The following is a 25,762-nucleotide window of genomic DNA, read 5'->3' as shown; positions in this document are numbered from 1 at the left end:
CGTGATGCGGTATAAGAGGCGATATATACGCTCTTCGATAATTTTCATCATACATATCGTGCACTTCTTTCATGAGCGCGCGCGTTAAATCCCGCATTCTCATCACGGAAGGAGGATAGGTTGTAATAACTATAAATATCAGTAGGTGTGGTCAATTTAATTTTGATTACACGGCACTACGGCGAGTCGACGTAATGAATAGGTGTTCAAGCTGATAACGTTGAATCCCGGCATTCTACCTGCCGGAAAGCCCCGCGCTAGCTTATTGTTCGGCTCGCACGGCTCGCATAAATCTTCGGCTCCCTGTGGACAACTAAAGGTACTCCTTGCGAACTGAGAACCAGGTAACTTTTGTCGAAAACTTTCGAACGAAATTGCAAGCATCGTTCCGTACGAGGAGAACGGGGAGATGACTCTCCCCCCCTTTTATAACTAAGCCCAACTCGACGCTTCGACAATAAAAGAGAGAAATAAACGCAAAGTTTCGCACGTGCGAGAGAAAACAAACGGGAGTTTGATGTTCAGCGGTGATGTAACATGTTCGGAAAGCATCTCAATTGATATTATCATTTATCACCGAGTTGAAAAAGATGAATCCTTTAAATTATTGAAAATAGTTTCTCTAAATCACTATCGATTAATGTCGACAATATTTTATCTTTATTTAGATATTCATTCAATGGTGACGTAAAATGTTTAAAAAACATCTCAATTGGCATTATTATCATTTATTATCGAGCTAAAAAGATGAATCTTTTAAAGAATTAAAAATAGTTTCCGTAAATATTACTATCGATTAATGTTGACAATATTTTATATTTTTATTTCTTTAAATCTATCCTCATTACACGTACGATTAATGATGCGGATGAAAGATGTTACGTCATTGTCACAACTGTCAACTGAATCGCGCGCATAGAGCCGTCGCGGCATCCCGTTGGACGCGCGCCAACGTGCGAACCTCCGATAACGGCATTCCGCTTTTCGCAATTAGACACGTTGTTACGGACAGCAAAATCGAGACACTCGTCTGCTACGGAAATAGAGATCTCTTTTTTGCGATCGCGGCGCTACGCGCTACGCGCCATTGCGCCGGACGTTAAGTATGGTAATGAGTTTCAACGCATACGCTGGCCAATAGTCATCAATTATTCTGAATAATGGCATGCAAATAGGGCACAGCGTAGGCAATTAATGTCACTATTTGCGGAGGCTTATCCCTGGTGTATAGGACGCAGCAAAGCCGCAGCCGACGGTCCTATATTTGTCGATCGTACGCGGGTATAACGCGCGACGCTCATTGGGAACTCGACAAACACGCGATACTGATCATTCCGTTGTGCGCAGCGTACCCCACAGCTCGTAGATCGGTATAATAACCTCGTCCCTCAAAACGCTTGTACACGTACGCGGCTTAATTGAGCCACGGTATCCGGCGCGACGCGAGTCTCGCGCGAAATGACGCGATGGTGTGCATATCCGATGCGAATGCGCTTAGCTCTTCGCTTATATTGGTTTCGTCTGTACATGAAATTTGCAAAAAGCGTCCCAAACTGCGAACAACCTTAATTTTCAGATCTACAAAATTATGCAGCGATATCCTGATTAAATTAGATTGGTCTACAAACTGGTAGAAGAACCACCAAGGTAATAAGTCATTCTGTGGATAAAAATAAATGTCTATTTGCAAATTGGAAATTTCTTAAATAAAATAAAATTTTATTATTCATCTAAGTTCAAATAAACATAAAACAGTTTGGGCAAGATCATCGCAAATTGATGTAAGTAAATTAATTGTAAGTGTAAATTATGCACACAAAAGGTCCGTATAAAAGAGAGAGAAAAGAGAGAAAGAAAGAGAGAGAGAGAGAGAGAGAGAGAGAGAGAGAGAGAGAGAGAGAGAGAGAGAGAGAGAGAGAGAGAGAGAGAGAGACGTCTGCAAGTTTTAAAATATTTAAGAAGAAGAAAGAGAGATTCATACCATATGTATGTTCTATTCCAGCATCGGTCTGCTCGCTCCATTTGACATGATGCATTTACCGCAAGCGGCATCATTAACACATTGCGCCCCGCCGCGGTGCGAATCGCCGTTGACGGCCGCGCCCGAGGTGTACACGCGTTCTGCCAATTAACGGGCCGGAAACGGTCGCATAAGCGTATCTTTCGCTCGAAATAATTAGCTGCAACGTCCTATAAATATCGGCCCCGGCGATATCGCCGCGTCGCGTCGGCGTCGCACGGAAAAGGTGATTACAAAGCGATGAAGTGCGCGCGGTCGGCCGGTGAATAACCGATGTCGGAAACGGTTTAATCTCCGCCTGTCATTTCGCGCTCGCTCGTCGCTGCCCGCGAAATTTTATCAGCCCTCATTACGGCGTTGCTTTAACGAACGATCCATACATTTAGCGGTCCCCGTCCGGCCCCCGCACACCCTCCGTCCCTTCCTCGCTCTCCTCTCTCACTTCCGCGCGAAATAATCAACGGGTCGGAATGTATATTAATTATGAGTACGATGTATAACTTTAGCGGAATAATATCCGTTGAGTACCGTCATCGCGGGACCGGGTCACAGTCGCCCCGATGATCGATGGCTTTTCGCTCATAAATTGATACCGGAGACGCGTTTATCTCGCACGCATGACCCGGTGGCCCGAACAACAGGGCAAAACACCCTCAGTGCACCCTCAGTACGTCGAATTATGATAAACGCGCGTATATGGTTCATTATCGTTAACAATTATCAGTAATAATAACCTGTACGAAAATTCGCTTCTATTTATTACGATTCTTCGGAAAGACCGAAAGATCGAAGCTCTGCCTTGACAAGGAACATGATGGATACAATTTTAGAATTTTATACAAATGTCGAAAGAGTCTCTGTAGATGACACCGTAATCAACAGATTTTGTAAGCAATTGTGTCCCCCGCAGAGATGACTGATCCGCACAGTTATTTGGGTTTAGCGAAACCCACGGATCCGAGCTCAGTACACTGCGGACACTCACATACATTTAGACATTACACTCACATACACATTTTTTTTATGACGTCAGCGCATTAAACTCAATTTGATAAAAAGTGGGGAATAAAATCTAATTAAGGAATATGAAAGAGTAAGAACAAGATCCATATACATGTTTGATGTAGCTTGAACTGGAATAGGGAAAATTTATTGAATTTATTCTTTATTTATATGCTATTTTTATTTATGTGCCATTTATATTTATACACTTATTTTTTATTTATATATGTAATGATTATTTTTTTACGCTTGACGCAATGCACGAACGAGTCGTGAATGATTTGCGGATCTCGCGAACGATTTCTTGACATTAATTCCACATTGCTTTTCAACGCCCGGCGTCTCCTTATTCCTTCTTCGGGCCACTGTCTCCCTTTCTCTCGTTTACTTAAATCTCGCTCGTGAGACTAAAAAGTGTGCATTAGCGTAATTTACGGCCCGATAAATCAACCAGCTCGCCATCGCGGGAACAATTCCGCGGCAGGAAAAAAGGAACGAGGTTTGGCCCGGGCGTGCGAAAATAGAGGTACGGCGGGGGCCCGGGGCGCGGAGGAGGAAGTCTTCTTTTCCCCGGACCGTAATTTTATACACGCTCGCGCGTTTGTTTCTCGCGTCCCACGCCCGCATTCCGAGAGCACGATGTATGATAACCGAATATACTGGCTGCTTTTATTGTTATCGCGCGAACGTCACTTCGCGCCCGACGTATACGCGCGCGTAAAACAATCGCCGTCCGTCTCTCTCTCTCTCTCTTTCTTTTTTTCTGCTGTCAAAAAATCCGCACTTATTTTTCCGGCTCATCAACCACCGTGACATATTCATACACGCTGACAGGAGGGTGGCCTATTTAACGACATAACAGCAACCGCGACGCATTAGATTCGATGCGCATTTTTTTTTTCATCACCGCTCTACTTGGTGCTAGGCGATTTCACGTTAGGATGCGAATCTCTTCTTCGCAAGTTTTAAAATTAATTTATCGGTTTGCGCTATTTTACAACCCAAATATAATTTTTTTTTACATTTATCTTAAAATATACAATATATATTGTTTTTCTCTAAAGAAAGTAAAAAGAAAAGAATTATTTAATTTTGAATGAGAGACTGGTGCAGGTACTATTTCTAATATAGAAGCGAGTTAGATGCCGTCGGTATTTAAACGCCTAGCAACACTGCTGTGGCCGCACATCGAGCGGGCAATTAGCGCAACAGCGGTGACAGAGCTGAACGGCAATTTTTTGTCCGATCGACGATCAAGCCAGGCCAGGTCCAGCTGAATCCCTGAATTGAAGGGGTATTTGAAAGGGTTGAATGATTGCGCGCGGGATACGGCGGATGCGACGGGTGCGACGGCGACGGGTGCGGCGGCGACGGGGCTCGCGGTGCGACCCAATTTTCGTGAGATTGTGATCAGGCGACCGGAAAACCCCTATAGCTATAGGAGGGAACGGGCAAAGAGAACCTTGCCTGGGATTCGAGCGGCTGTCCAAGCGGCCGCGGGAATCGTATTTACGATATTGCCGGCCCGTTCCCGCAACTGCTTTACCGTACGACGCCGTCCGCAGGAAATAACGGCGGCTGGTAGCTCTCGACGTCATCGAGGGCGAGAGCGAAACTTGATTTGTGTTGTCGGTATATCGATTTGAACGGGGAACTCCCGCGGACGATGCGATGGCACGTGCAATATCGGCTCATCGCGATTCTGCCGCAAACCCTGATTCCCCGATCGCGAGTTATACGACGTAAATATCGCGACAAGAAATATCGCGGACGCATCCGCGCTTCGCGCGCGAACGTAAATGAAATTCGAAGATATCGTTAATCCGCGATCATCGAAATGTCGCAGTTTTGTTCTTGTTGCGATGGAATATTAATATTTACGTTCAATGCGACATTGTAAACCACGAATTAATAGCTAAACTGTTCATTGGAATGTGTCCGAAAGCAGGAAAAGCAGATTTGAAATAATATACTTATGAATGTGAACCAGAATAATTATATTTCTATAAAAAATACTCTGCTTCAATCTATTTTCACAAAACACGAACCGTTATCCTATTGCTCTTTATTAATCCGGCAATATAGATATATATAGATCAGACTGCGTAGAGCGAGTCTCTATATTGACAAGTTCAATTTAAGCGGAGAAATAAGAAGACTCGTGCGATTCCCTTTAATAATACGCTATAACACCGGCTGATTCGTGTTCAAGCAGCTGGATATCGACTGGATATTGAGTTCAATGGAGAGACCCGTAGTGCAAAATGCCGCGTTAACATCAAATTCAAACGTGATAGATTATTCAATGCGCTATAAAATGTAATATCTATATCCGGCGGCGTAATCGAATTTTATTAAATATTGTCGGTATTTTATTCTCGGCACGTTCATATGCATGCCCAAAACGATTTTCACGCTTTTTCAGGCTGATTTGCTCACCGTCATTTTAACGATATGAACTATTTTTCGAGAGGCGATTGAAAAATTAATTATGTATTCAAAAACAGATGACGCGCGCCGTGATTTGTTTTCGTGTGGAAGGCATTTGGGGTGAAGAAAATATTTAAAAAAGACGTGTCATTTCTGATTAGATAAAAACCTTCTATTTTTATGCAATAAAAGGAACTAAATAATATCAATTGTTAGATATTGAATCAGGAAAGTGTTTGGGATGAAGGAAATATTTAAAAAAAGATGTGTGTCATTTCTGATAAAATAAAAATTACCTTATATTTTTATGCGATAAAAGGGACTGTAAATAATATCGATTATTGGACATTAATTCAATATCTAATATTGAAATAAAATTACGGTATTTGAATATAATAATATATTTGACTGTTTATGGAAATTAATGCGGGTCACAAAGGGTTAAGGGACATTGTCCGAAGTATTCAGGAAACATGCACAATGAATTTACGTTAGCTGTCCGGTAACATGAGCACGCGTGTTCTCGGCAAGTCCACAACTAGTTGCGCTATCGATTGCGTTCAACTTCCGTGGAAATTGCGGACAGTATTTAATCGGCCGCGGAGCAGAGTTTAACGATACTCGGATGATAGATTGTCGGTTGGTGCGTCCAAAGAACGTGGCTGAAATGGGGATCCGATAATAATGTATTGTCATCAGTTAAGAATTTTAACAATTACTTTAATTGCTTTATTATTTCATTACACATATTAAAAAGTAAAAAATTAAATATTCATACATTAGCTTTTATATTTCATATCTTTATTATGTTCTTTCGTGTATACTTTAATAATGATTAAAAATAATTTCCTACGTTCTGTAAAGTTGAAATTCTCATTTTTGTTGCCCATTGTAGGGCAAAACTGCGAAGACAGGAGAATTTGTAAGAGTCAACGCTCCGCTCGAAAAACAAAAACGTTAATGTCGAATTTCAAACGTGTGTCGCGAAGAAAAGTTCAACCGTAGAAGTGTGGTTGCGCACACGAATGTACGGAGCGGGAAATTAGACCGAGTTTCACCGACCGCAACTTATTGAAATCTTAATGCATTCGTTTTTCACGAAAGAGGTGTCAGGGAGCTTCGCGGTTTCTCGCCACGCCAAGAAGTTTACGGACGCGCGCAAGTGCATTTCCCACAGGCATCCTCGCCAAGCACTCCCACAGGAGAGACCGAGTTATTACCGCTATCAAAGGTGGCGGATAAGCTTGGTGGGTGTCCCTTCCGGATTTCGCGAGGCGCTCCTGGATTCGCGCGAGCCATTACTAGGTAGATCCTTCTCCCTTGAAGGTGCTCCCTGTAGAACGTTTAACACGATTTTTATCGCTGTAAGAGCAAGCAAAAATGCACATTATACTAACGGACACGAGAGAGAGAGAGAGAGAGAGAGAGAGAGAGAGAGAAATTTCTTTCTTTATTTTTATTCATGTTAAATACCCTTACATTTATAATTATATATCTTCATTATAACGTATGTTGAAAACAATATTGAAACAGTTAAAGTACGAAAACTTTCGTAAACCGCTATGCTTACTATATTCCTAGCACTCCGTATATTTTCGTGTAATCTTTCGCGAACATTAATGCGCGGAAATCACACGGAAAGAACAAATTGGCTTTCCAATATCGCGAGGTTTAACCGGGCGAGCCGTTTTAAAAAATACCGAAAAGCAGTTTGCTTTTGCGCGAAATATGTGTGATGGCCGCGTGTGCCTCTATCAAAATGGCACCACACTAATTAGCCGCGCGGAGACAAACGTGCTTTCTCGCGAGCGCTTGGCCGCGTGACTAAAAATATATAAACTAATTCGGCAACAAGACTTATTGCCCTAGCTTATCGGCTGATCGCTCTCATCAGTCGATTTGGGCACATCGTGAAGTCACTTCCGACTCACAGAAAGTCGCGGATGGTGGCAGATGGTATTTGAGAAACCCATCCACCATACTTCTCTCCATCTCACATAGAAAAGAGAGCGTGAATGAATAAAAAGGAATATGGAAGCATAGGGAGATTAACAAGTGAAAAGCATATTTTAAGTTATTTGTGGTTTCTTGGTCATGAAAATGTGGGATATTGTGATGTAGCGGATTGGTTACAATAAGCATATTGCAAAGAGTTCTAGCGGACCGAGCGAGAAACGCATGATACGACAGTATATACGTTCGTTGCAGGTTGTAAGAACAAAGGTAAGAACGAATTAGTTCTTTCTTTCTTTATTTGGAACTACTCTCTTAATATGATTCTTATTTTCTACGTAAGCTCTTTTACTCTTGTGATCTTGGGTAATCGGCGAATAGGGACGGCGGGGGCCGAGGGTGCAAGCGACGACACGGACGCGTTATTGGACGGATGTTCTTTTGGTTCCGGCACATTTATATGGGTGGCCTCGACTTGACCCTGACTCTTCTTAAGCGGGCATTTGAGCATCGAATTCACTACTCGCGTATAAGAGGCGTCTCAACCTCTTAATTTAGTGTGCGCGCAACCGGAGCGGCGACCACGGCGTCGACCCATTGATTGCGTCTGGCAATACGCAAGAAAAAGTAAAGAGAGATCATTTTTCTGATTTTAAATTTCTTTAGAATAAACTCACTTACCTGTGTTAAAATCTCAGTCTCACTAGATATAGTTAAGTCGACCGCTATTTCAACGACTGTTATCGTGTTCGCGACCTTCTGCAACGCACCAGTAAACGCGATTTTAATTTTAATCCTATGATTCTCTTTTGTTGTTAGATTATTATTATTAGTTCTGTCAATTAACGGCGCATGGATCGGGGTAAGGAAGCTCTTTTCTTTTGTGGGCGTAGATGATGTAATAAGGATCGCAGCGACGGGGATTTACAATCAGGTACTTTATGACTATTAGATACCTATCGCCCTGAGGGAGGTGCGTAACTAACGTTTTCGGTTTTTATTCTAGGCAAGGAGGCGGAGTTCGCGCTGACGGAGGCGCGCAATTAGCGGTTCGCGACGCTCGCAAAGGGAGAGAAGATTCGGCTAACTAACTCTGTCAATTCATAAACTGATATAATTCGGCTAAATCCTCGCACTGATTGACTGGTAATGATTATCTTCCCGTGCAAACCACGCGAACCGTGAACTCTAGTGAAATGCTTGTGTGTAAAATAAAATATCACTGTATAAGATAAAATATCATTATATTGGTAGCATTTTTTAATGTTTTTTTTACACTTTTCTCTGCGGCGGCATAAGGTTACATGTTCGGATATTCAAAAATTGATAACTTTTTATCTAAACTGTGAATCGATTATTGTTATATTTGTAATTGTTTTTATAGTAACTGAAAGGTTCATTGTTGCAATTGTAACGGTTGTTGCAGCAACCGCTGTTGCTGCCGCTGTTGCTGCCGCTGTTGCTGCCGCTGTTGCTGCCGCTGTTGCTGCCGTTGTTGCTGCCGCTGTTGCTGGTAGGCCTGTAGTATGGTGGGTATCGTGGGTCCGGGTTCTTAGGAAAAAGTTCATAATATTTTTTATCCTTATCTTGTCCTGGCTCATCTGAAAACCGACAAATTTATAAGTTATAATATAAATGCTTTTATTATATAAAGTTGCGTAAGAAGAAAGAAAGAGAGAGATAGAGGGACGCGTTCCTTTTTATTCTAGAGTAAGGGAGACCAGGGACAAAAATAACGCGGAATGAACGTAACAAACGCAATTATTTAAAACCTATCATTCTTGTACGAGTCTATTCGCTGCTGTATATCGTCTTTTGAATGCCCCTTCCACTTCAGTAGCGCTCGAAACTCAGTGTTGAAAGATTATGCGTTTATTGCGTCGACGCCATAAAAACACGGCCGAAGTAAGTTTATTTAAACAATAATGTATAATGTTCGCTTGAAATAATAACAAGACAAAAGGGCTTGCGAACTAGCAGGTTGTTAATGCTGACATGTATTTAAAATCATAACAATGACTTGACAATAACAAACGTTTCGGCCATAACTGTGGCCTTCTTCAGTGTAGTCGTTAAATTAAAACAATATACCCCCTTATACAATAAAGAATCATTCGCTTACAAATTAGATGGCCTGCTACATTACATCGATTAAAACGCACTCGCTTACATACGCTCACACCCTACGCACATCGCCTCGGTCAGATCGCAGCTCGTAGACATATCGCGTCTGGTAATACTTCGAGCCTTCGTAAAGTCAGTTTGCCGCTCGCAGATATATCGCGTCTGGTAATCCTTCGAGCCTTCGCAGAATCATAATGAGAAGGAATCCGTCCCTACCCCGTCTTCACAATACGATAAGAATGGATGCCCTTCGCTCGCGGAAACGCTTCTCGAACGACACATGTTCGTCAGTGGTCGGTCAGGTGTCATTCGGTCAAATAAATAAATAAAAAAAAAATTTGCATTTGACACCTGACCGACCACTGACGAACATGTGTCGTTCGAGAAGCGTTTCCGCGAGCGAAGGGCATCCATTCTTATCGTATTGTGAAGACGGGGTAGGGACGGATTCCTTCTCATCATGATTCTGCGAAGGCTCGAAGGATTACCAGACGCGATATATCTGCGAGCGGCAAACTGACTTTACGAAGGCTCGAAGTATTACCAGACGCGATATGTCTACGAGCTGCGATCTGACCGAGGCGATGTGCGTAGGGTGTGAGCGTATGTAAGCGAGTGCGTTTTAATCGATGTAATGTAGCAGGCCATCTAATTTGTAAGCGAATGATTCTTTATTGTATAAGGGGGTATATTGTTTTAATTTAACGACTACACTGAAGAAGGCCACAGTTATGGCCGAAACGTTTGTTATTGTCAAGTCATTGTTATGATTTTAAATACATGTCAGCATTAACAACCTGCTAGTTCGTAAGTTTATTTAGTTCCTCAATATTTTATTGGAAATTTGGTTTACTCCCTTATTTATTGTTTATTATAAATTAATAACTATCCTGTTTAAGCATAAAAACAATAGGAAGTTAGTTTTTTAAAAATAACAATCAATGTTTGACCAATTCTAGCAGTCGGGATGAAAGTAACAGTCTGTTACTTTTGTCTCAAAAGTAATCATTGTTATTGATGTTGATTTCCATTCATTTATATATGGAGAAGTAAAAGCCATAGCGGTGTAAGTCAAATTTTTTAAGATATTGACTCGTGTGCATAGATGCAATCTATACAATATATAAATTGCATTTATACACACGAGTCAATATTTAAAAAAATTTGATTTACACCACTATGGCGTTTACCCCTCTACAAATGATTTTTTTAATAAAAATACTCTTATTATTAATTTAGAATGCCGGATATACGAAAGAGGAAAACTAACAAAGGTCTAGCAACGCCTGAAATATATGAATTGCGACAAAAGAAGTCCATGAAGCTTGCACTATTAACAAATTTTATTATATTTGTCACAATTATCTCTCTGAGTAGTGACTTCTTTCTTAATTTTCTAGCAAATACTAAAGTATTCCATACTTTTCTTTTATTAATTTCTTATTTTTTTAGTTTATATTAATATCGATCTCAAGACTGAGGGTAGGAACAATTATAACAAATCTCGATCTTTATTTTACACAATTTACACTATAAACTTGAATAAAATAAATTAGAAAATATACTTGTAAAAAAAAGTTATACAAAATACACACTGGAGTTCGAGAGACCCCTGGCTTATTTTAAGTGTTAATTATTGCCAAACCAACAATTAATTGATTGATTTGGCAGTTGCTATTTATTGAAGACTCCAAACTTTTTTTACAAGGCGGTCGTATCCTTCCTATTTATTTATTCTACCAATGATAGAATTTCAAATTTTATCTGGAGTTTTGGAGACTTCAGTGTGTATACCTTAATATACTTATTAACATATTTGTTAATATATTTATATGTTAATATATTTATAAATATATTAACATTATATTAATAATGATATTATTCTGAGTACTTTATATACTATTTATTTAATCTTGAGAAATCTAAAAATGTTAATCAGAAGTGAAAACATTTCTTGATATCAGCAGCAAATAAATTCCTGTCTTTCTGTGTTAAATGTTTTGAGTTTAGGCGATAAATTTGTATCACTCAATCAATCAATTTAACAAAAAAGATCGCATATGTTCTGTTTTAGAAACAATAAAAAAATAGGTTTGTTTTTGTTTCTTTCTGCACTTATGTTCTGGTGAGTTTTTTAGTATGTCTAGAGAGTGTAGTGATCCCGTGAGTTACTTAAAATAACTCAAACGATGTGCAGAATTGTCGAATGGCAGATTCAGGTGAAATATTAGAATTACTTGATATTTCAGATGATGTGAAGATAAATTACACCTTTACTAATATTCCTCTTGTTTTATCTATCATATATTCACATAAAAAACGACATGATAAGCGTAAAAATTATTTACTTTTACTGTAAAACAGGACATATCTGATATAGAAATTATTGAAGAATTAATTTATATGTATAATTACAACTAATAAAATACTACATTGATCGAACTTGTGATAAATGATATGGAACGTATAAGTCATATTAAAATTAATAATTATACAGAAGACATTGTCACAGAGGCTTTATTCATATAAAAGATTTTGCATGCATTTTTTGCAAGTTTTTATTACAAGCAATTCTCATTAATAGTACAGATATTTTGGATTTTTTGCTTATTATATTGAATTTGCCATTTTTAATTCTTAAGGATGTTCTGGAAGTATCGATCCAATAAAAAATATCATGGAAAAATTAAAACACCGATAAATTCTCTAGAGATCCAAAGACAAAAAAATGTATATAAATAGTTATGGCAAATTTAATAGAACATAAAGGACATAAATTTAGTGATTATAAATAACCGTTATTAGTATTTTTTTCTTAAAAAAAAATCTCGGCAAAATAATTTTTAAGAGTTGTCCTAAATTCAGCTTAATAAAGTGAAATCTGTGAAAAATTATAAAATAACGTAATTGCTCTGAGCTCATAAACCACTGGTTTTGTTTGCAATTTCTTTAAAAGTATATGTTGTAAATTGTTTCAAATTTTGTTGCCATATCTTTGTTAATAATCTACTTACTTGTGTGTAAAATATCACTATTGGTAGCATTTATTAATGTCTTTTTTTTACACTTTTCTCTGCAATGCCATAAGGTTACGTGTTAAAACTCGGATATTCAAATATTCAAAAATTGATAACTTTTTATTTAATCTTTTATCTAAAAAATTGATCTGAAATTTGGCCCCAAACTTTGAAAGAAAATACAGAATATATTAAATTTTCATCAACTTCGTAACATTTTGACGAACTGTCTAGAACATCCTTAATTAAAAGTATCTTTCTTCAATTTTTCCATTGTCATGAACAGTCCCAGGCAGTTTTTCTTTTTTGCGGATATTTTTATTGATAATCAAGGGGTTTGTTACTATCAAATGAGAGATATCTGTAAGATATCTTCTGTATGAAAAAAAGAATAACATTTAATGTAAGAATAATTTTATTCTTTAATCAAATTTAATATTATAAATATGTTAATTTAACATAAACTGTGCTTTCAGATAGCGTCCATGTGTTACAATTTGGTGTTAATTTTTCACATATTACTTGTGTTATTTATTTGCATATTTTCCTTCTATTATGTAAATCAACATAAAAATTAGAGTGTAGAGGAAAGTCCCCTATTATGAGATAGGCTCCTAATATGCGACAGCAAGGTTTCTGCTAAACTAATAGGCCCTATCTGTTGGTTTCACCATGAACTTATTACCCTTGGGATAAAACCTATTTAGTGGAAAATTCATTGTTTGATCGTGCGTGTAGTCGTTGCAGAGAAAGAAATTGTAAAATTGGATGTTGTCAAGTGCCATGGATATGAGTCCTTAAACCTTGTTTATTATATAATTAATAAATATTTGGCAATAAGTTCTGCATGCAGCGATAGAGTAAGGTCGTATTAATAGGAAAATACGGGATATGTTGAGTTGCTCAATTGTAGAGATTAGATTTGGTGATCGCGAAACCGCAAGGCGTGGTGCTCGTAACATGAGATACTCGGGTACTCCTGGGTTGCTGGAGTATGAAAGTTATTGTATAGTAATAAAAGAAGAGAAAATACTATATTAACGTTAAGGGAAGGTTTATACGAATTTATAAGACTGTGCTGACCTTGATTTGAGGGGGAAGGGTGGAGGGGGAAGATTAGGTACAATATTGAGTATAAGTGGGTTTACGATTGTTGCAAATATGCTTCTCCATTACATTTGTCTTTCAAAAACTTTAAATAAAGTTTTTTAATTGCAATATGATGTATTTTGCATTTTATTAGCGATTTCCCGGGGTCTCTCATATTAGGAGCACACTTTTTCGATTTTTTTGAAAGCTTATTTTTTACATTTTTCTAATTTTCAGAAAAATCAATATTTAAATTAAATTTTACATTTCAGCATCTTAAAGCTTATTAAATTCCCTTCATAATGACCTACTATATTTTTCAATTCTGCCCATAGACTTCCGGCAATCACACAAAATAGATGTGGTATCTCATAATCGGGGTCTTTCCTCTATAAATTGGGACATGTAAAATGTGTTAAATTTAAAATTGTTTACTTTGTACGAAAACATATACAGCTTACCTTTCTTTCTGCCTTTATTTCTTTTTGGTTTTCCATTTTGTTAGTGCAATTATGTAAGATTGTTATTTTTATCCTTTTTCTCTGGATCTAGAATAGATGAATGCCTTTAGGAAAGAGCACATAAGGCTTAAATTGCTCTGATTTGTCCTTTAAATTCGACAAATTTTTAAGTAATAATATAAATGCTTTTATTATATAAAGTTGCATAAGAAGAAAGAAAGAAAGAAAGAAAGAGAGGGACGCGTTTATTTTTATTCTAGAGTAGGGGAGACCAGGGACAAAAGTAACGCGAGATGAACGTAACAAACGCGATTATTTAAAAACATTAAAAATATCACATTGTGCGACATCCTATTACTATCCCGTACATTAAGGATTGTAGCGAGAACATTTGTAAGGCCCTGAGAAACAAAGGGTTCGACGTGGTTTATACGGTTCCTAAAAAACTCGACCGTATTATTAAAAGAGGAAAAGATAGGTTGGAAGACGTTAAACGTGTGGAGCTTATATACGAAATTGATTGCCTTAATTGCGAGGCATGTTACATCGGACAGACCAAAAGAAATTTGGAGACTAGAATCAAAGAACATCGTGCTGATATTAAAAAGCATCCCAGCAACCATGAGGACGAGCGTGGCCTAGTAGACAGCGCACTGGTCTATTGAGCCAAAGGTCCCGCGGGTTCGATTCCCGGTAGAGCTTAAAAATTTCTATTTGTGCATATTTTCTCATACTAATAAGATAAATACGTTTATTGACTCCCCTCAGGGTTGCAAGGCGTTTTGTAGGAACGTTCCCAACCCTTTATTCAATTCTCATCCAATACTACCCTTCTCCTCTCACTTAACCCTTTGGACCAACGGCTTAACGTCTCTTTCCGAAAGACGGAGCCCAGTTTGCTGTAACAAATCTCGATCTTCGTAAAATTTGATTTCTCTACTTAATTATAAAATGTGATTAGATTTTATTCATCCTATAATGTAGGCAAAGAATATGTTTACCACGTAAAGGAGAAAAAGTTTATATACAAACAAGTAAATGAAAAATATCGATTCAAATAAGCAAAATGTTACTCACCTTTCGGTTTAGTGGGTTTCGCTGGTTTCGGTGGTTTCGGATTCATTTTTGAAGTGTACTGTAAACATGGATATCTTATTAGTTAATGTATGCAATATATATCTGTACGGTTCAACGACTAGTAATAAACAAAAAAAATGGACAAGTATACGCGAACGATAAATATTTAACAATGCATTTAACATTTAATGTCTGCCATAGAAATTGTGTTTCGCATACATCTACTGGTATTTTTAACCGAGTGGAAAATCAGAGTCGCGACCAAAACCATTCGCGCGATCATGGAGAAAATTTAAAAGAGCACAATGTCCGCCCGTCGTTGAGCGTCGCAATTGAAATTTCGTTTTGTTACTACGAAAAATAAAACCGCACGCACGGACGATGCAGTATGCATGGATACATAGAGCGCGAATGTGTATACACAATAGATTGATATTTAACATTAGATTCAAGAACAGAAATGTTTAGCATTGTATTTTGTAATTTTACAAGTTTCTGAGTCGTATAAAAAAATTTATCGTACAATATTTATAAAAGAGTTATATTATTTTTAAAGTAACAATTTTATTAATATCTCGCCCGCGAATTAATTCATGTGTATCGTCAAAGAGACACGAGACTCCTCGCTGAATTCACGCGTGGGTTCGCTTTTCGCGAGAAATGATACGCCTCGACGAGCCACCGCTTTGAATCGCCCTGCGCGCACACACACGGAAGGAGGGTATACCCGTGTGGCGAAGAATACGCCGGCACAACCATCATCGCCGTCCCCTTATCCAGTATAGAACGCGTTAACGAGCATTACACGTGAAGTGACACCGACCATTCCGGAACGCCGCGTTTTGCATTCGTTTGCGAGAGGAGCGTTCCCGGGGCGAGAATATGTTTCAGGTATTCATAAAGGCGGCTCGTTAATTACGCCCCGACGTCTTAAAGTAATTAACTCCAATGGGCCCCCGGATCTGCCCGGGTCGCGACGGGTTCCCATGGTCGGTTAATGTAATTCCAGTTCGTCCTCTGATTTCCCCCCCCCCCTGCCCCTTGCGCAATTACGAGAGAGCGCTCCTCCTGGCGATTTTCTACCTCTCATGGATTCAACGCGATATTCCTGTTAGCCGAACCCGAACGAGCGGATTGGTTCGAATATAATAGGGATAAGTAAGAGTAATTTCGCCACTGGGATAAATGTGGCACATTTGAACAAATGTTGGACTTTTTGATGATAAATTGAGACAAAATTGCGAAGGACAGGAAGCATTTAATAAAGAAATTTATATTCTTGGTAGATTTAAACAGGACAATGTTAGATTTAAAATTTAAAATACAAAATTTCTTTTAACATTAAAGTATGTTTATAAGTTTTTCAAGAGTCTCGATATTGAATAAGGAAACTGTTCTACATGTCCCCGCATTTCTTCGGGTTTAAACCTAAATTTAGCCGGCCTAAATTTAGAATCACAGTATATTGTTAATTGCATTCGTGTCATTTTATGTAAATCGACGCGGGATGCTTATAAACATTCCAACACTCGCTCAGACGAGCAAAGATTTGTTACAAAGTTGCGCGCGCAGTGATTTTGACCGAGTTAGGGGGTGAAGTGCGCGGAATATCCCGGGGTGAAAGAAGGACCCGGTCGCGACCCGTTTTTCCACTCGTAACTCTCCGGTGTTACGGCGTTCTCTCCCCGGTGTAGCAACGTCCATTCGCGGCAACGCGCGATGTCGAATACACGGCGAGTGGCACTTTTTTGCCACGGTCTCTCCGGGTCGCGTTCTGCAGAGGAGCGCGCGACGGTAGGTGTGAGAGCGCAGAAAAGATTTATGCCTCCGCGGAGCAACGCGCATACCCGGTGAAATATTCATGCGGATAGGCGCGAAGGTTCAACACTTGACCGCCGACAGGGGGGGGAAAAAGAGCAAACGCGAAGTCCGGATTGCGTGTCTCTGTGTGCTGTACAATGAACGAAAATATACTCGGTGTCCCACGGCGGCCAGCGCGTCCTCCAAAAGGATGAAACCGCGGAGAGATATGCGGTGCGCTGGAAATTCCAACGTGAAGAAACGGACCGCGTGATGGAGAATGATAAAATGTTTGCGGAATGTTCTGTAGTTCCCGTGATATCGCGGAATTGAAAATGTATTCAATGAATTGAGATTATCTTGACCCCGAGCTTGGATTTAAGGAAATAATATGACGACAGTCGAACAATTCTTAAATTAAAATTGTTTCAAATTCAACAGATGATTATTTCTCGTCTTACAATTTTTAATTTAAATTTAAATTTATTTCTACTTTATTAAATTATTCTTTATTAATGTTATTCGTAAAATTCACGTTGCGAAAGTTATGTTACTTCGTTATTAAATAATCTTTTATCGTTCGCGTAAAACTTCCAGCCGTGAGAAATTTGCGCAAAATGCAGTAGCACACATATTTTCGCAAACATACACGGTATTAAATCTCCTGTCTTGAAAGATTCGCCACGTTTGCGTTATTTAGCACATCCTTCGGCCCTTAAGGCGTTCACGTGCATCCGCGTTCTCAGACGGTACGAGAGCCGAGGTAAGACAACTGTGAATTTCAGCAGTAAATAAGAGAACATTCTTCACTCGAACATTTCACGGAGGAAGGATTCCGCTTCGGGAAGGGCTAACGAGTAGAGTGCGACACTTAGGAGAATGTAAATTTCGACTAACTTAATGAAACAATCTTGATATGAAAACGAACCTATCACAATTAAACGCTGAGAGCGTAAAGATATTTGTAAAAAATGTTTTAAATAAATACGAACATACGCGGAATATGTGCATTTTAATTAAAATTGGAGCAAAACAAAACATTTTTTTCTAAATGCCACTTCTACATGCTGCATTGATGAAGTCGCTACCTGAATTGAATATATGAATTATTATCGGATTCGTAATAGTCGCTATGACTTTTCTTTTCAGCCTTAATGATCAGCAATTTTTACGCAATTATATTCGAATTAAATGAAGCAAATATAAACGCATTATATATATATATATATATATATATATATATGACAGAGTCAGTTTTATCCCAAAATTTTCCGTGAAAGGAGAAGTGGACGCTAGCAAAAGACGAATGTCTCGGTTCGCCGCTCGACAAAAGTGTGGTCGAGTATCCCAAAGAAAGAGAGCCGTGGTCCACCTAGCAGATTGGCACGATTCTTCTTTCCGTCGTCTACGGCCGCCCGCGACGATTTCAATCGGAAGATCACGACCCGTTTTCGCGACGATTGCTCCTGACCGGTGATGCCGGTGACGGCGCGAATGGATACCGTGGCATTCAGTTAACTCCCGAGCTTCATCGGAGAACGGAGTTGGAGCGTGATGAGAATTGTTAATGGTGATGAACTTGGCGACGAATACGCAATTACGGGGGACAGTCAGAAAATAAAGGAGATCCCTGTAAAAGGGGCGTCTAATAGAAACGTCGAGATGACAAAGTTCTCTTGCACAATTTAACAAAAAGAAAAAAACTGGGTTGTTAAAATTTTAATTACGATACCAGTTGTCATCAAAAATACAAAATGCTAAGATTTCTATTGAAGTTTCACGTGACATTTCGCTGTTCCGTTTGCTCGTCGTTTCGCAGTTCCAATGACGAACGAATGCGCGGATGCGCGAGGATGCGCGAGGATGCGCGAACACGATCAAAGCGAAATCAGAGAGCCCACCAAGTCAAGCTTCACGCCGTAATTTTCCGGCAAAGAGAAACGAGCGACGGTGCGAAGACTGATGCGGCAAACTACGAAAGCAGCCGCGAGTATACCCTTGGGAAAGGACATCGCGTAGGATTCGACAGGACCGATTCGCGGCGGCCGATCTCGTCCGGATCTCGATTCTTCGGTCGTCCGCGTTCTTCTTTCTCGGCTCGTCGCCGGTAACGATTTCAATCCCGGGATCGTGACCCGATTCCATGTTAACTCGACCTGCGACCGCGACCGCGGAGACGTGGACCCGAACTGGCAGCGTAATCAATGGCTGCATTTCGTCTTTCCCCACGACAGCCGAAACACCGATAACGGCGGTCATTCACGGTGCCGCGCCGGCATGGCATCTCGAAGCTGCTGTTGATTTAAATTTACGGAGCTACGAACTTTCGGCTTCCACGAAAATTTAATATAAAGATTATCCAAATATCCTTAATATTTTATAAGTATAACATTATTTTATTACAAAAGAAAGTGTAGAATTGAAGATTTTCGAATACTTTAAATAATATTCTTCAAATTATTTCACTCTTTTAAGATAAACATTTTTGCGAAAATTGAAAACCAATAGAACCGCTTTCCATATGGTCGGCGCTGCAAATCAATTAGTTGAGTTTAAGCGATAACATCGTTAAAAGGATTAAAATCAACATTATAAGAATTACATTTCTGCCTGTATAATTACATTTATGTCTGAAGAATATCGAACACTCGTACGGTCCCTAGTTTGTCCAAACACATGCTCGTTTAAAATTAGTTTTTGCTACACACACCCCGACGCGAAGCAATAATTTAACTCGGGGAAATATTTATATTGCGCGGCAGCGCGCACGAATATTGGAATTACGCGACGAGCAAAATAAAGCGTTAAAATTCGGCGGTACATTCGTGACTTGCAGTACAGAATATTATCCAGACTTTTATCATGCTTGCTCTATGAACTAGCGAGATTCTATATATCGACCGTGATATAAGCACGAACTCGTCGCGCAAGAACGTTTCGGTTGATAGCATAGCAGATAAGTATCGCACTGTGTGCCATTCCGCTACGAAGTGCTTGTCGTGTACATGTATGTGTGTATATGCGCGCGTGTGTGTGTGTGTGTGTCGACTCGCACATGGACGTACCAAAGTAGATTAATATTTCAACTGCCACCTGGAAAATCCTATCAGCAATGGTTCAACGACGCACTGAGCTGCCGAGATCGTCATATCTGTTAGAACGCGTAACTTTATTACACTGTCGAAATTCCGATATTTGTGAAATTTGCGACGTATTACCTATTAAGTATTATGAAAGCTTTTCGCAAGCCCTCCAAATTTAGCCGGTTCAACAGCACCTCTTCTACAAATTTGGAATCGAAACTAGTTCACCTAGCAGAGGTATTTCAAGCGCTCCGCAAAAATAAATGTTTCTCTATGAAATGTTATACTTCGCGAAGCGAGATATTTTATTTAGAACTCGAAAAGGCGCATAATTAAGTTAAATAATATCTGTAACATTTAAAATTATAAATAATATGTAAATTTTGTTCCGTCGCGACGGAAATTATTTTTATCTTTAGCAAAAATTTCGTAAATATTCAAGCGATGCGAAATGCTTCTTCGATGCGTGCATTTTTCACGTTTGTATAATAGCATGTGAACTGCGACTTTGTTGGGATTAACGTCGACCAGCATTTTTGTTGAGCGTACAATTTACCTCATCATTTCGGCTCTTATAGTTCCGGCTCGCGTTTCGTTGTTGCGCGAAAATCTCGGATCGTAAAATCGACGGCAGACAAAATCACAGGATAAAGCCCGGTCGTGTTCGTTAAAAATTCGCCCGATGTTCGCGAAGGGGACGGTAACGTAAAGACTCTCGACCCTGCGACGAGCACCGAGAAAAAAAGTTGCGCGGACAAAAACGAACGAACATAACATCGAGCCGGTCGACGATAATAACGAGAGACGATCCTCGAAGCCGCGTAATTACAAAATTAAATCCGCGGCAGGAGAGAAAAAATGCGGGATAAGGAGTCCAGCGCGCGGGAGAATAATGAAACTTTCGTTATGAAACGGCGAGTTTCGCAAAGGGCAAAGGAGCATTAAGTGAGCGCGCGCGCGCGGTGAACGTATTCCAACTTAAATTGAACGAGTAAGTGAAAAGAAACTTCTTATCGAGCTGAAACGACAAGAGAAAACGTCGTCGGCGGTATTTCCAGCTTTCTGTCTTACACGAAGATGGACACTCGCGGATGCCGCCAGGGATGCAGGTCAATGTATGTACGACCTTATGGATTCTCGCGAGGAAGAAGACGGCACACCCGTTATTAAAAGCATTAATTAGTTAATTAGTTATTTTGTAAAGTCGATGAATTTATGATATAATGCTTATTATTAATATCAAATAATATTATTAAGGATTTTATAATAAATGTTATAATGCGTTTATATACTGTATAATACTATTCTGCAAACAAATTTTTTTGCAAAGAAGTTTTTTATAGGAAAAATATAAATAAATTAGACTGAAGTGATTCTAGATTCTATAAGTAATAAATGTTACAAATGACATATGTAACAGTTTTATAATGAATAATACAAATTTCTATTTAATTATCTACAAGTTGCAAATTAAGACAAAATCTGAGAAGACATTTACATAACTCATGTATGAAGACAGATAATTTGTTATTGTAATATAATTTAGTTGTTTGTCACAAAATGTACATACGTTGGGTAATATAATTAACGTAAAACAAGGGAATAGCTTAAAATAACAAAGCTTATTTTAATCTGCTCATTACTTTACTCGTGACTTTGCTAACGCGTATTCTCGTAGCCACGCGCGATACCGACAACGCTAAACAACCTGAATTGCTTCTGTGCGTAGGATTAATATCGAGCACAAAGCGTGTCGCATTATCCGCCTCGCGGCTTTCTGGGACGCGCGGCAGCATCCGCTTCAAGTACCGTCCGATTTGCGAACTCGGGATATAGGCACGTGTATTCGCACGTTTTCCCTTCACCATTCAATTCAGCTAATACAAAGCTTTATTATATTTTCACCATTTCCACGTGTTGAGACCTCCAACAACTGGCTCCCCAACACACTTTTGACGTACTCATTGTTTGCCAACAAGCGGGATTGTCCGCTCGCCATGTCCCCAAGGGCGATAGTTCGAAAATGACCTGAATTTACGTGAACTTTCGTTCGAAACTACTCTCGACATGGAAATATATTATCGGCAAAATGAAAATATGGATATATTAGACGTTATTGGACGGTTTTCTATTTAGGAGATGTAATTAAAAGTATGATATTATGCAGTAATATACGACGCTAATAAATTAAATCTCGATGTATATTGCACTCTCAGAACTTTTATATACGTTTTCCTAATTAAATTGTAAAATACGTGCTCGCGAATAATTATTCGTCAAACAATTTTACAATTTTTTTTAAATATATTATTTTCAAACTTATTCGCGCGAAGAAGAATAATACTGAGAAAAAGCTAGATTGGAAATTCTATTTTAATATATTAATAATTATTTAGTAACATTTTTATATTTTAACTTGTTCACTTTGAATTTAAACGGACATAAGCCACTAATTTTAATTATACGCTGGGGAAAATAATTTTAAGGTAATAAAGCCACCACGTCGTGATGCGCGTTAATTTATTTGTCAACGCGGATCAGTGGATTTATTGTGAAATATCGCCCGCATAATTAATATTACCATCAATACCATAATCTTCCTATCAATAAAGCAGCTTATCGAGCACAACGCCTATCAATATTTTTAACTGAGAGCTGCTTTAACAGGATAATATTATACTTTGTATAATATAGTATGCTTATAATGTAGTAGGAAGTTAAAAAAATAGGAAAATAAATGCGAGATACAGACTGTAATACAGACACGAAACAACGCCCAACGCGACTATTCACATTTCAGTATTAATCTATTCAGTATTAATCCAATTTTATATCCTAGGAAAGAAAAAGATCGAATTATTTTTTTTTTACTAAATAAAAGCTCGACAGTAAAAGGTCCAACGTCAACAACCTAGTTACACGCGAGCCGACAAAAAATTGCAAGAACCTCCAACGAACCGCGAGAAGTGGCAAGTTGGACGGATTAATGAGTCCGTATATCCCAAGATACTTTTGGGGCGGTTTTAGCGAGTGCGCCGGGTAACGCCGGCGACGTCATAAATTATATAAACGCGGGATGGATTACTCTTTTTTTTTCTTGTATGCCCCTGGCGAAATCTGTGGTGCAGATATCCGGTAACGAATCGCGCCGGAATTACGTACACGCGCGTAATTACTGCTTCCACCGTCGCTGTTTTTCTTTTCCGTTAACGAATATACGCTCATTATGCTGAACATGCATTCATGAAAATGTGTCAAGAAAGTCTTACATATGTACCGCATGTATACATTGCAAGAGGCGGCGAGGGAAGGGAGGAAAAAGTGATACATTTTCGATGCAAGCGTAATTCTTATAATCCAAAAATTCACGTTAATTTGTAAATACGCGCAGGCACATTGCACTTCTGATAGCTAAAAGTCGCAATTGAATAATAAGCAAATAATAAGCTTATAAAATATATAAACAAGTAAATATAAGAATTAAATAAATTAAATAAATATTTTAGTAAATATGCATAAAAAGTCAGATCTCACAGATTTTATCGCCACTTAAATACGTTGTAGAAGAGGTCTTTCTGAATAATTCTACGCAAGAAAAAAGTAATCGTGGACGACATTGGTTTAGAAGATATAGCAAATTTAAGTTTTACAATTTTAATACTTTTTTTTGCCGAAGGCTTCACGCTTAATGTTGATTTTAAATCCTTGGGTCTGTACGGCTGGTTTAATTTCGCGCGTGTTATCGAGCGCCGTTGAGTTTTCGAACACGCATGCGTGAAAAGATCGATAGTATCGATCTTTATCGAGTAGGAAACTCAGCGAGAAGGAAAAATCAGGGGCACGCAAAAATCAGAAAGAAGGGAAAAGACATTTCCCTTCCGTCTGTTGAAGCGCGTACACGGAGAAAAAGGACTAACTAGTCAGTCGACGGACTCGGCCGCGGCAGATGTGGATTTACAAATCCTGTCTCTTTTCTCAATACAAGAATTAAATGGAATAGATATCTTTTTGTAAAAGCGATAAAGATTTATTAGTTTTATCTTATTTCATGAAAGCAAATAGAATACGTTAATAATGTACTTATATTTTGATCTAATTTTGATAGTTATAATAAATAATTAAACTAATGTGGCTACGTTGCCACATTTTTTATAAATTTTCTAAATAAACAGAAATATTACAAAATCGTCTAGTTTGTTTCATAATCTCGTTCGTATAAAAAACATTTCTAACGTAACACTGTAATCTCCGAAAAAAGAGAAAAGAGAGTGTATATACGCCTGTGATTATAAATAGTCACGAAACGTATTTGCAAATATACAAAATAGGATATAATGACGTCGCTTTTTTCTGTCGCCAGGCTCTTTTCCAATCGGCCTTTACGCTACGCGCGCGTGTGGATTTTGCAAATTGAACTCGCGGAAACCGACATATCGCACAAAGAACAGATCGCGTACGCGACATGCATTCGTGTACATATATCGCACTTGGATACTGTCGTGTTGCGACACAGCGGCCACCGTGGAATTAAAAAGCGAGCATAAAAGAGATGCTCGCGGGTTTTAATTGACGAGTCCGAAACGCTTAAAATACTTTCACCGATTCGCTCTCGCGTGCCCGCCGCGCAATTATTTCCGAACCTTTTAATCGTGTTTCCATTAACAGCATCGCCCTTAGGAATCGTCTCGGTCGTAGTGTCACAATTGTTAGTAGATTAATATTATATATTATTACACGTTATTTATATCTAGCCAGACATAATTAATGTTGCACGCATGTAAGATATGCAATAAGTCATGAAAATGTACGTGTCCAAACAACGTTAAAAAAGTAAAAAATTAAGATTATCTATGGTGGATCTAGCAGACGTCTAAATATAAGACAGATATAAGATATAAAAAAAGAGAAAATAGATGTAAGATACAATTGTACATAGGACAGGGTTGTGAAATTTTGTAATTAAAAAAATGTAAGTAATAATTACTCTTTGGAATTGTAATGAGAAAAATTCGAATTTAATTACAATTTCAAAAAGTATTTGTAATTAAACTAAACGTTAAACATACATACTATTTCTAATTATGGTTACACTCGACTTTAATTACAATTCTGAAAAGTATTTGTATTTAATCTCGACTGCATTAATTACAATTTCATAAAATATTTGTATTTTATCTCGATTTCAATTACAATTCCAAAAAGTATTTGTAAAAGTTTTACTCTCGGCATTAATTACAATTCCATAAAATGTTTATATTTAAACTCGACATCAATTATAATGCTATGAAGTAATTGTATTTAAACTAAATTTCAATTACAATTCCAAGAAATATCTATATTTTAATTTAACTTCAATTACAATTTCGAAAAGTATTTATATTTTAACTCAATTTTAATTGGAATTCCGAAAAGTATTTGTATTTAAACTCAACTTTAAATAAAATTGTAAACGGTAATTAGCAATTAGATAGGGATTTAATTACAAAAATATTTAATTATTTACAACCCTACTGATGTAGAATAAATATGAGATAGATATGAGATAGATATAAGACAGATATAAGATAAATATAAGATAGATATTAAGACGATTTGTTAGCGCTATAGAAAATCAGAAATGACATACCAATTATCCCTTTTTTCCGTGGAAAATCAGAATTCACACACCGCTGTAAGATAAGAGAGTCGGGGACCTCTTCTGTTTTC

At 38.3% G+C, this 25,762-nt stretch overlaps 1 protein-coding gene and 1 long non-coding RNA gene across 4 annotated transcripts in view; one reads left to right on the top strand and one right to left on the bottom strand.

Moving 5' to 3' along the window:
* LOC139773836 (uncharacterized) overlaps window positions 1–25,762 on the top strand; it is a 94,425-nt gene that overhangs the window by 26,141 nt on the left and 42,522 nt on the right. Inside the window, exons 1-5 of one of the 3 annotated variants that reach the window (XR_011718433.1) lie at window positions 885–7,675; window positions 7,787–8,032; window positions 8,225–8,339; window positions 8,412–8,551; window positions 8,832–8,934. This is a non-coding gene — a long non-coding RNA (uncharacterized lncRNA). Of the gene's footprint in view, window positions 1–884; window positions 8,033–8,224; window positions 8,340–8,411; window positions 8,552–8,831; window positions 8,935–25,762 lie in introns of those variants that run through there. The other 2 variants (XR_011718432.1, XR_011718434.1) reach the window with 2 other exon arrangements.
* LOC139773835 (uncharacterized) lies at window positions 8,633–25,762 on the bottom strand. The gene is made up of 3 exons (XM_071708589.1): window positions 25,683–25,762; window positions 15,174–15,231; window positions 8,633–9,006 (listed from the first exon to the last, which is right to left on the bottom strand). The coding sequence occupies exons 2-3, from the start codon at window positions 15,217–15,219 to the stop codon at window positions 8,744–8,746; spliced, it is 309 nt and encodes a 102-aa protein (XP_071564690.1). The 5' UTR covers window positions 15,220–15,231; window positions 25,683–25,762; the 3' UTR covers window positions 8,633–8,743.

The sequence above is a fragment of the Temnothorax nylanderi genome, unplaced genomic scaffold (assembly GCF_030848795.1).
Source record: "Temnothorax nylanderi isolate EJ_2023f unplaced genomic scaffold, tnyl_v1.0 TNYL_tig0070_pilon, whole genome shotgun sequence".
Classification (NCBI taxonomy): Eukaryota; Metazoa; Arthropoda; class Insecta; order Hymenoptera; family Formicidae; genus Temnothorax; species Temnothorax nylanderi.
This window is presented reverse-complemented; position numbering and strand designations above follow the sequence as displayed.